A 12828-nucleotide genomic window follows, 5' to 3' on the forward strand; every position below is an offset into this window, starting at 1 on the left:
TAAGTAGAGCAATGTCTAAGGAAAATATTTTTGTATCTCTGGAAAATTATAGAGGTTGCTGAGACGTCATATTTCTTAACTAGCTACATGACCACCTTAATTTAATGCATTTTATTAAGCAGTTGAAGAAAACCAAACCATTCTATAGGGTAAATGTTCAGCAAATACTCAGTAAGTATTCTGAGCTATTAAACTATTATAACACAAATATTCTCTTTAAAAGTATATATTTCAAAAATGGAGGATTAGACACACATACCCAAATACGTAAAAAAGAGAAATTAATGTAATAAATGTCCCAAGTGATTTGATCTAGATGCTACAGTATAAAAGAAAATAAAGATGCCTGCTCAATTGGTTTAATCATGAAAGTCTTTGTTGGTCAAGGAAGTTTTAAATTGTTATATAATGGGGGAAACTGCTTTGAGAAGAGTTTGGAAATGATGGATATTACTTAGGCAGGGAATGAAATGAGTATATCTGTGTCATGAAAAATGTTATTGGAAGCAGGAAATTGTCCACTTTGACTGAAATATATGAGTGCTGTAGGAGAGAATAGAAGTTGAGGCATATTAGATCCTGGAGAACAAGCAAGTGTTTATAAACTGTAAGAGACAAAATGAGAATACCCATCTTGCTCATGGGAGGTGAATAGGTTCCAGTGAATAAAATTATCTGGAATACTTCCCAACACAAATTATATACCGAAACATCCTACTTCCTTGTTAAAGCTTCCTTGCCCACAGCAAGGAAGACCTTCAATTAAGTGCTGATGGTCTTTGCTTCCTTTTCCAAACATTTTTGAAATTCCCTTTCAATGACTTATTTTGGAGATCAGAGTTTTCCTAGAGCTTAATTCTCTGAAATCTTCAACACCGGGAATGTAGAATCCAATGATGAAGAGTGTGTCATCATTAATAACTACCTTTCATCACTCTTAGGAACACACACACACACAAAACCTGTCGTGAATTTCCTAACCAACACTCTACCAATTGTATATTTGCAAAGTGATATGTTAACTACAGTTGGGTCTCTGTAAATACTTAAAACGTCTATGAAAAAAGTATTTCCACTGAAGTGAAAGCTGCTCCTGTGGTGAAACTAAGGATCACAATCAATCAGTGGTGCAAAATGTGTATCTCAGTGGTGCAAAATGTGTACCTCAGTAGTACAAAATGAGATTCTATTCTCCAAAGGCAGAATGGATGAAAGAATAATTAAGACTTAAGAGTATGCATCTCCAGAATCTGTTACTTACGGTTTGGAGCCACATGATGTCGCTCTGTACCATAAAATTGATCCGATAGAGCGAGAAAGAAAGAAAAAAAAATCCCTCCTATTCTTATTGTAAAGAAGCTGCATCCACCATCCAGATGCTGAAAAATGGAGGATGCAGTGGGACTGGACTGAACGGTCAGGAGATATCTCTTCATTTTGAAACAAGACCCGCTTCATGAGAACAAAGCACTGCGGGCTTGAGATGGAGTTTTCCTGGGCAATCGGCCAGGAATACCGGCGTTTGCTGCTCTCACTTCTGTTCCTTTCAACCTGGAAGGCCGAGAGCGGCCAGGTCCGCTACTCCGTTCCGGAGGAGGCCAAACACGGCACCTTCGTGGGCCGCATCGCTCAGGACCTGGGGCTGGAGCTGGCGGAGCTGGTGCCGCGTCTGTTCCGGGTGGCGTCCAAAGGCCGCGGGGACCTTCTGGAGGTAAATCTGCAGAATGGCATTTTGTTTGTGAATTCTCGGATCGACCGGGAGGAGCTGTGCGGGCGGAGCGCGGAGTGCAGCATCCACCTGGAGGTGATCGTGGACAGGCCGCTGCAGGTGTTCCATGTGGAGGTGGAAGTAAAGGACATTAACGACAATCCTCCTGTGTTCCCGGGAACACAAAAGAATCTGTTCATGGCTGAATCCAGGCCGCTTGACTCTCGGTTTCCACTAGAGGGCGCTTCCGATGCAGACATTGGGGCCAACGCTCTGCTGACTTACACACTGAGCCCCAGTGAGTATTTCTCGCTGGAAAAACCATCCTATGAAGAGCGAGTAAAACGTCTTGGGTTAGTATTAAGGAAACCTTTAGACAGAGAAGAAGCCCCGGAGATTTTTTTAGTGCTTACCGCCTCTGATGGCGGCAAACCTGAGCTGACTGGCACCGTTCAGTTACTCGTCAAAGTGCTGGACGCCAACGACAACGCCCCAGTTTTCGACAGAGCACTCTATGAAGTGAAATTACAGGAAAATGTTCCTAATGGAACGTTGGTAATTAAACTTAACGCCTCAGATTTAGATGAAGGCTTGAATGGGAATATTACATATTCATTCTCAACTGATATTTTACCAAATGTGAAATCCAAGTTCTACATAGATCCAATTACTGGAGAAATTATGGTAAAGGGATATATCGATTTTGAAGAAAGCAAATCCTATGAAATTCTTGTAGAGGGCATTGATAAGGGGCAGCCCCCACTATCTGGCCATTGTACAGTTATGGTGGAAGTTGGCGACACCAATGATAATGTCCCAGTAATGGAATTCAAGTCCTTGTCCCTCCCAGTTAGGGAAGACGCTCCAGTGGGCACCGTCATCGCCTTGATAAGTGTGTCCGACCTCGACTCCAGTGTCAATGGGCAGGTGACTTGCACCCTGTCGCCCAGTGTTCCCTTCAGGCTGGTGTCCACCTTCAAGAATTACTATTCATTGGTTCTGGACAGCGCCTTGGATCGCGAGAGTGTGGCGAACTATGAGGTGGGGGTGACCGCGAGGGACGGGGGCTCGCCTTCCCTGTCGGCCACAGCCAGCGTGTCCGTGGAGGTGTCCGACGTGAACGACAACGCGCCCGCGTTCGCGCAGCCCAAGTACACGGTGTTCGTGAAGGAGAACAACCCGCCCGGCTGCCACATCTTCACGGTGTCGGCGCGGGACGCGGACGCGCAGGAGAACGCTCTGGTGTCCTACTCGCTGGTGGAGCGGCGGGTGGGCGAGCGAGCGCTGTCGAGCTACGTGTCGGTGCACGCGGAGAGCGGCAAGGTGTACGCGCTGCAGCCGCTGGACCACGAGGAGCTGGAGCTGCTGCAGTTCCAGGTGAGCGCGCGCGACGCGGGCGTGCCGCCTCTGGGCAGCAACGTGACGCTGCAGGTGTTCGTGCTGGACGAGAACGACAACGCGCCGGCGCTGCTGCTGCCCGGGCCGGGCGGCGGGGCGGGCGCACTGAGCCAGCTGGTGGCTCGGTCGGTGAGCGCGGGCCACGTGGTGGCGAAAGTGCGCGCGGTGGACGCGGACTCGGGCTACAACGCGTGGCTGTCGTACGAGCTGCAGCCGGCGGCGGGTGGCGCGCGCAGCCCGTTCCGCGTGGGGCTGTACACGGGCGAAATTAGCACGACGCGCGCCCTGGACGAGGCGGACGCGCCGCGCCAGCGCCTGCTGGTGCTGGTGAAGGACCACGGCGAGCCGGCGCTGACGGCCACGGCCACCGTGCTGCTGTCGCTGGAGGACAGCGGCCAGGCGCCCAAGGCCTCTTCGCGGGCGTCGACGGGCGCCGCTGGCGCGGAGGCCGCTCTGGTGGATGTGAACGTGTACCTGATCATCGCCATCTGCGCGGTGTCCAGCCTGTTGGTGCTCACGCTGCTGCTGTACGCGGCGCTGCGGTGCTCGGCGCCGCCCAGCGAGGGCGCGTGCGGGCCCGGGCAGGCCACGCTGGTGTGCTCCAGCGCGGTGGGGAGCTGGTCTTACTCGCAGCAGAGGCGGCAGAGGGTGTGCTCTGGGGAGGGGCCGCCCAAGGCAGATCTCATGGCCTTCAGCCCCAGTGTACCCGACTCTGGGGACAGAGAGGATCAGCAGCCAGCAACTGAGGATTCTCTTTCAAAGGTTAGTTTATAAATACCCTTTATTTACTCTGAAGTCTCATATTCTTTAATTTTTTAAAATTTATTTATTTATTTTTGGCTGCATTTGGTCTTCGTTGCTGCACGCGGGCTTTCTCTAGTTGCGGCGAGCGGGGTTTACTCTTCGTTGTGGTGCGCGAGCTTCTCATTGCGGTGCCTTCTCTTGTTGCGGAGCCCGGGCTCTAGGCACGCGGGCTTCAGTAGTTGTGGCACACAGGCTCAGTAGTTGTGGCTCGCAGGCTCTAGAACGCAGGCTCAGTAGTTGTAGCGACCGGGCTTACCTGCTCCGTGGCATGTGGGATCTTTCCGGACCAAGGCTCCAACCCGTGTTCCCCTCACTGGCAGGCGGATTCTTAACCACTGTGCCACCAGGGAAGTCCCTCATATTCTTTAATTCTATCAATTTCTTCTTAATTAAAAAACTTCTCAGAACCAAATTTCTCTGAATTAAATGCTTACTTCTTACATACCTTTTTAAACTAAAATCTTTTAGAATTACAGGACACTAAGGCAATACATGTTGTTTTGTTTTTATTCTTCATTATTCAATGCATATTATAACTAGTGTTATAAATTTTGTGGTTACTATCTTCACCTACTTGTTTTCAGTTGTAATCTGCTTTTAGAGAGCATTTTCTTGTTATTTGCTCATAATACACTGAAAAGTGCACAGAATGAATATTATAGCTCTATCAGCTACTTGGAAGTGAAAACTTCTATTACCTCCACTCCAGAAGCCACTCAAATGCACCTCCCAAATATCTTTCCCCTCTTTCTCCCCCAAATGTAGTCACAGTTTTAACTTTATAAATGATTTTGACCTGTTTCCTAAATTTTATCTAAATGGAATTGCACAAAATGTGTTATGTGTGTGCATGTGTTTGTGTGTTCTTCGTATTTATCATTCACCATTCTATGGAATCATCCATATTGCCATATGTACTTGGAGTTCATTTAATTTATTAAGTTCTCTGGTACTTTGTTTTATGAATAGGGTGTGAGTTATTTGTTCCACTCTTGAGAATTTTACATTATTTCTCTTTATGTCTATTTCACATATTTCTGCCATCAATATATTTGTAACATTTTCAATGTCCGTGTACACACTTTTGTCTATTATTTAGCTAGGATCGAGATTAGTGGAACATAAACTATGTACATATCTTCTTCTTTAATTGATAATGTCAATCAGTTTCACCAAATGCTTTTACCTGTTCACACTCATGCTAGCACTGTATGAATTCCTATTCTTCTTCATCTCCACAACTTGGCATTGTTAGTTTATTTATATTGTTGCCATTTTGCTGGTTGTGTTTATGTTTCTTTTCTTTTTTTTTTTAAACAGGTTTTTTGGTTCTGTTTATTTATTTATTTTATTTATGGCTGTGTTGGGTCTTCGCTTCTGTGCGAGGGCTCTCCCCAGTTGCGGCAAGCGGGGGCCACTCCTCATCGCGGTGCGCGGGCCTCTCACTATCGCGGCCTCTCTCGTTGCGGAGCACATGCTCCAGACTCGCAGGCTCAGTAATTGTGGCTCACGGGCCCAGTTGCTCCGCGCCATGTGGGATCTTCCCAGACCAAGGCCTGAACCCGTGTTCCCTGCATAGGCAGGCAGACTCTCAACCACTGCGCCACCAGGGAAGCCCTGTTTATGTTTCTTGATTTGTAATTGAGTTTGAACACCTTTTGGTGTTATTATTATTGGCCATTTTTAGATCCTATTTTGTGCAGTAGCTGTTCAAGTCTCCTACCTACTTTTCCTATTCTGTTGTATTCTTCTACTGCTTTTTGAAAATTTTCATATTCTGGATATAACCCCTTTCTTGATTTTGCTCTCTTCTACACTGTGACTTGCCTTTTCATTCTTTTGTCCTTTGGTGAATAGAAATTTTTTATTTTAGTTAAGTTCAATTTATCATTCTTTTCTTCTTGATTCTGTTCCATGAAGATAATTTCTTGTGGTGTCTTTTGTTTAATTGGTCACATTACATATACAATCCATTTTGAATTTTTTGTCTTTTTTGGGACATAAGGGTCAAGATTAATTTTCCCCAAGGATATTCAACTGAAGCAAGACCACTTGAAAAAGATGAGTTCCACATGTTTTATAAAACAGTTTTCTGTTATATAACCATGGTCTTTTTGTTGTTGTTGTAATCTATTTGACTTTTTTTTCATTAATGTCATGTTGCCTCTTTCATTTCCACTTAAATTTGTATATAAATTCCATAAAAACAACTCAGTGAGGTTTTGATTTGGATTGCATCATATCTACTGAGAAACGTGAAACTAGTTGACATCTTTACAATAATGTCATTCAGTTCATGAGCATGCTCTATTTATCTAAATAACCTGTAATGGTTCTTAATATTTATTTTATAGTTTTCTGTGTGAAAGTCCTATATATACACCTTTCATTAGATTTATTCTTAGATAATTGTCATTTGTGATCATTATAAATATCAGCTTTAAGCTAAAATTTTTTTCTGTTTACTAATGGTACATATGAAAATATTTTGTGTTTTTGTATTGACGTGTTATTCAGCTAAGTTGCTAAAATAATTTATTAATTCTAATAATTTGTCTATAGGTGCTTTGTATTTTTGGATATAGACAATCATTCTATCAGAAAGTATTGAGAGTTGTATTTTTTCCTTTCCAATCCTTATATCTTTTATATCTTTAGTATGCTTTATGGCATTGGGTAGGACCACTAGTACTCTGTTAAACCGAACTGGCAATAGTGGACATTCTTGTCTATTTATGAACTCTAAATGAAAGGTTTCAATAATTTATTATTAATTATGTTTGCTGTAGGTTTAAAAAAATTATTAAAAATTCCCTTCTAGTCTTCCTTCTTTTTTGTCTTCATTTGGATTAGTATATTATAATTATTTCATTTTCTCCTGAATTATCTTTTTAGTTACACATTCTTTTACTAATTTCTTTATTGATTTCCTGGATACTATAACAAGCATCATTGACTTGTTTAGTATAGATTAAATTAATACTTTTACCACTTACAGACAATGCTAGGACCTTGAATAATAACTCCATTTACTTGCTTTCACTTTTTCTTTTAGCGTTATGCCTTTCAATTATACATATACTCTAGGAACAGATTGCATTATTATTGTTATTGTATACAGTTACTTTTTTAAAAAATTAATTAACTAATTTTTGGCTGCGTTGGGTCTTTGTTGCTGCACGCAGGCTTTCTCCAGTTGCGGCCAGCAGGGGCTACACTTCGTTATGTTGCGTGGGCTTTTCATTGTGGTGGCTTCTCTTGTTGCGGAGCACAGGCTCTAGGTGCGCAGGCTTCAGTAGTTGTGGCACGTGGGCTTAGTTGTTCTGCATCATGTGGGATCTTCCTGGACCAGGTCTTGAACCTGTGTCCCCTGTGTTGGCAGGCGGATTCTTAACCACTCTGCCACCAGGGAAGTCCCTACAGTTACTTTTTTTTGTTTCTTTCTGGGATCTTTTTCCTTATGAAGAAATTCTTTAATATTTCTTTTAGTGGTGGTAAAGAAATATTTAATCTATGGAATATGAGAAATATGCTTATTTTGCCAGCACTTTTGAAGAATAGTTTTGCTGAATATTAAGTTATGGGTTGTAAGTTATTTTTCCCTGCAGTGCTTTCAGATGACAGTCCATAGTATTTTGAGAAGATGGCTGTCAAGTTTATTGTTCAGGTAGTGTAAGCTTTTTTTTCCCCTCTAGCTGCTTTGTAAAATTTTTCTTTGTTTTTGATTTTCAATGGCTTTATTATATGCTCAATTTTAGTTTTCTTTGGTTTTATCTTGTTTGCAGTTTTTAAAGCTTCTTGAATATGTGGCTTGATGTCTTTCATCAGTATAGGAAAATTCCAGCAATCTGTCTTCGAATATTGCTTCTGCCTCATGCTTTTCTCTCTTTCTCTTCTGTAACTCACGGAATATGTGTGTTAAATCCTTTCACCATGAAGTAATTATACCACAATAAAGATGTTAAAAAAATCTTTTCACCCTATCTCTTACATCTTCTATGCCCTCTCTATTTTTTAAACATCACTTTTGGTCTCTATTACATGCTGTATATTTTATTCTGACCAATCATATACTTCAGCAAAATTCTCTTCTTCTTATTAAATCATCAATTGAATCTAAACTTCAATTATGACTTTTTTTAACTTTAGGATTGTAATTTCCCTTTAAAAATAGATTACAATTTTCTGGTGAAATTATTTATTATGTATTTATTTCAACACCTCAATCACAGTTTATTTGTGATCCGTCATATCATTGTAATAATTGGATCATCTGTGTGTCTTTTTTTATTCATTTTTTTCTCATGATTCTCTTTCTTGGTAAGCCTGATAATTTTGTATTGAGTTCTGGGTATTGTACATAAGAAGCTGTAGTTGTTCTAGATGTAATTATATTCCTCTAGAAATGGATAAAAGACTTATAAATATCTGACAGATATGAGTTTAGAACATTTATGGAAAAGTTTGAATTGAGATAAATATTTTATCACTTTTTGTTTTTTGTCTACTACAATGATGTCTGTCATTACAAATCTTCTGAACATTTTATTTTTCTCTCTCCTACTGACACTCAATTTCTATTTTGTACTCTCATACAAAGTAAAGTTAGTGGAATAAAGACTCTGTACTTTGTTTTAAACTCTTTTTCCTTCCTCCACTCCCCTTTCCTTGGTACATAAGAACCAAGCTTATTGAATTTATTACTCTTTGGTTACCCTCCCTTCTTCTTTCTTACCCTGGATACTTTCTAATGGTATAAGAATCTTGCATCTCACCAAGTTTCCACTCACTTGACCTAGGATTTTTTTTTTTTGGTGGGGGGGATTTTTTTTTATTCAAACAGAAAGTCACAAAAATTATAATCATCCTCATCAGTTCACTCAGTCCTATGTACTTAACTTTTTTTTCATCTTGATCTTTTGTTAGCACTTTTATGAATTCATCAGTTTTCCATTAGAGTTCTGAAAATGCTTATTCATTCAGTTCAGCAGTACAGTCAGTTACCAGAAACCTGTACTTGTCAGAGTCTTTTCCATGAATTCCTTGAAGGTGAAACCCTTTTATAGGAACATTTTTGCGAAAGCATCAGAGTACACCCAGAACTGTCTGTAAATGACAAAAGACTTAAAAATGACCACAGTTAAAGATTTGATGAAAGTTCATAATAATGTAATTGACAAGGAAATTTAGTTATTTCTGAGATATACATTTTAAAGTAATAACTAGAATTATGACTTATAACATTATACCAGAACATAGAAGATTTTTAGAAATTTCATGTAATGTCTGAAACATTTATATTAACATACTTCCATACAAATAACCCAAAGAAAGTTTAGTATTAGTTGTTTTTCTTGTTTGTTTGTTTTTTTGTACTGCAGGTTCTTATAGTCATCAATTTTATACACATCAGTGTATACATGTCAATCCCAATTGCCCAATTCAGCACACCACCATCCCCACCCCACTGTGGTTTTCCCCCCCTGGTGTCCATAGGTTTGTTCTCTACACCTGTGTCTCAACTTCTGCCCTGCAAACTGGTTCATCTGTACCATTTTTCTAGGTTCCACATACATGCATTAATATACGATATTTGTTTTTCTCTTTCTGACTTACTTCACTCTGTATGACAATCTCTAGATCCATCCACGTCTCAACAAATGACCCAATTTCGTTCCTTTTTATGGCTGAGTAATATTCCGTTGTATATATGTACCACATCTTCTTTATCCATTCATCTGTTGATGGGCATTTAGGTTGCTTCCATGACCTGGCTATTGTAAATAGTGCTGCAGTGAACATTGGGGTGCATGCGTCTTTTTGAATTATGGTTTTCTCTGGGTATATGCCCAGTAGTGGGATTGCTGGATCATATGGTAATTCTATTTTTAATTTTTTAAGGAACCTCCATACTGTTCTCCATAGTGGCTGTATCAATTTACATTCCCACCAACAGTGCAAGAGGGTTCCCTTTTCTCCACACCCTCTCCAGCATTTGTTGTTTGTAGACTTTCTGATGATGCCCATTCTAACTGGTGTGAGGTGATACCTCATTGTAGTTTTGATTCACATTTCTCTAATAATTAGTGATGTTGAGCAGCTTTTCATGTGCTTCTTGGCCATCTGTATGTCTTCTTGGGAGAAATGTCTATTTAGGTCTTCTGCCCATTTTTGGATTGGGTTGTTTGTTTCTTTAATATTGAGCTGCATGAGCTGTTTATATATTTTGGAGATTAATCCTTTGTCCGTTGATTCGTTTGCGAATATTTTCTCCCATTCTGAGGGTTGTCTTTTTGTCTTGTTTATGGTTTCCTTTGCTGTGCAAAAGCTTTGAAGTTTCATTAGGTCCCATTTGTTTATTTTTGGTTTTATTTCCATTACTCTAGGAGGTAGATCAAAAAAGATCTTGCTGTGATTTATGTCAAAGAGTGTTCTTCCTATGTTTTCCTCTAAGAGTTTTATAGTGTCCGGTCTTACATTTAGGTCTCTAATCCATTTTGAGTTTATTTTTGTGTATGGTGTTAGGGAGTGTTCTAATTTCATTCTTTTACATGTAGCTGTCCAGTTTTCCCAGCACCACTTATTGAAGAGACTGTCTTTTCTCCATTGTATATCCCTGCCTCCTTTGTCATAGATTAGTTGACCACAGGTGCATGGGTTTATCTCTGGGCTTTCTATCTTGTTCCATTGATCTATGTTTCTGTTTTTGTGCCAGTACCATATTGTCTTGATTACTGTAGCTTTGTAGTATAGTCTGAAATCAGGAAATCTGATTCCTCCAGCTCCGTTTTTTTCCCTCAAGACTACTTTGGCTCTTCGGGGTCTTTTGTGTCCCCATACAAATTTTAAGGTGATTTGTTCTAGTTCCATAAAAAATGCCACTGGTAATTTGATAGGGATTGCATTGAATCCGTAGATTGCTTTGGGTAGTATAGTCATTTTCACAACATTGATTCTTCCAGTCCAAGAACATGGTATATCTCTCCATCTGTTTGTATCATCTTTAATTTCTTTCATCAGTGTCTTATAGTTTTCTGCATACAGGTCTTTTGTTTCCCTAGATAGGTTTATTCCTAGGTATTTTATTCTTTTTGTTGCAATGGTAAATGGGAGTGTGTCCATAATTTCTCTTTCAGATTTTTCATCAGTAGTGTATAGGAATGCAAGAGATTTCTGTGCATTAATTTTGTATCTTGACCTAGGATTTTAAAACTGGATATGACCTAAGAGATTGTCATTTCTCTCAATTTAATGATGACTAAACTGTGGCCTGGAGACAAAAATTTGCTTGAGACCACATGAATATTAATGTGAATGCATAGAATAGAACCAAAAGTACTTGAATTTAGCTCCATTGTCACTTTCCATTATTAAATGAGCTCATCTGGGAATAATGAAGACAAAAGGATTGTGAATAAAAGCTATGCTTAGTTTAACTTACTTATTCCCTCAGAGGTACTTTAAAATTACTCTCAGATTTTCTCAGAATGACTATATAGTATAAACATTTTAGCACAATATTTTGTAGGGAGTTTGAACGATTATAAAAGTAATGTAAAGATATGTACCATATGCATACAGTGTGTGGTCATAGGATAAATTATTTTCCACATATAATTAATTTTTTTGTCAAATTTGATGCAAGTGCATAAACTGTTTATAAATCTTTAAAAGATTGCTTCAACTTCACCTGTTATAGCTCAACAGTGTGGTAGACCTGTATAATTTTCTACACATAGCAGAGAAATATAGATTATTAAAATTTTATTCTGGAGTTTTGTAGGAAATGAAAGATATCTAGACTTCAATGAAAAGTTAAAATTTCTCATGTACTATCTTCCTGAATGATTTTCAGTAAATTAAGCAGAGGCACCTCAAAATACTATCTGGTTTCCTTAATCAAAATTCATTGTCAGGAAAGGAGTCTTAGTTCTGCAGTGGGGCTTAAATATAACTGAAAAACTTCTAGAAACTATACAGTAATAAAGTAATCTATAATATTCGATTGAAAGAATGGTTTGGAAAAAGATTTAAACAATCTTCTCTACCTATGGAGTCCTCTATGGAATTACAACTAGAGAGTCTATACTTGTTGAAAAAGTAACCTCCAAAAAAAGAGTTGAGCAATGAAAGACAAATGCAGGTGATAATTTTAAAACACTATATAATCTAACAGGTGTGAGGACAGCTCAAATGTCAAGAGTCTTGTTTTCTCCTGTATATATTTACATGAAAAAAAATTACAAACTGAAAAAAGCATATGATACTATTGATGGCATTTTCTTCATTGAGTATATTTTTTAAAGTTTTAAATATTTACTGAAAATATTCCGTAAATTACTATGCATGTATTGTTAATACCACACCATCAGTTGGATTTTAAGAACTTAATATTTACTTTTCTCAAATGTAAATTTATTTATCGTGGTTTTGTAGGTTCACATCAATCATGGTTCCATAATAGAAGGTGAACCAACATTAACTGATGATATTTTCAACTCACATATTATCATTTTCTTTTTTATCATTGTATATTAAAATATTTTAAAATTATCATTCTCAGTAACTGTTAGGTGAGTTGTCTTGAAAACTGATTACTGTTTAACTTCTTTAGTGTTTGGATGTTCTGAATGCCAAGGGGAAAGTCATGATAATAATGATAGTAAAAATCTTTCAAAAACGAAAGAGAATGATAAATATACTATTAAAGATTATATCAGAAACAAATTCAGTAACTTTATCTTATGTCTTTACATTACTGTTTTGAATACTGAGAAGCAAATTAATTTCAATTGACTTTGTATTTTCTATTAATCTTATTTCTTTTCAATCTAAACTTCCCCCACATCCCACCCCCATGCTGCCCGACTTGTGGGATCTTAGTTCTGCAACCAGGGATTGAACCCAGGGCCACAGCA

General features: G+C 39.0%; 1 protein-coding gene across 1 annotated transcript in view; it reads left to right on the forward strand.

The window, feature by feature from the left end:
* Nucleotides 1-1456: 1456 nt before the first annotated feature.
* LOC137759609 (protocadherin alpha-13) overlaps nucleotides 1457-12828 on the forward strand; it is a 152143-nt gene continuing 140771 nt past the window's right edge. Inside the window, exon 1 of the mRNA XM_068536035.1 lies at nucleotides 1457-3868. Coding sequence (XP_068392136.1) covers nucleotides 1457-3868 — 2412 coding nt within the window. The remainder of the gene's footprint in view (nucleotides 3869-12828) is intronic.

This window comes from Eschrichtius robustus, chromosome 2 (assembly GCF_028021215.1).
Source record: "Eschrichtius robustus isolate mEscRob2 chromosome 2, mEscRob2.pri, whole genome shotgun sequence".
Taxonomy (NCBI): Eukaryota; Metazoa; Chordata; class Mammalia; order Artiodactyla; family Eschrichtiidae; genus Eschrichtius; species Eschrichtius robustus.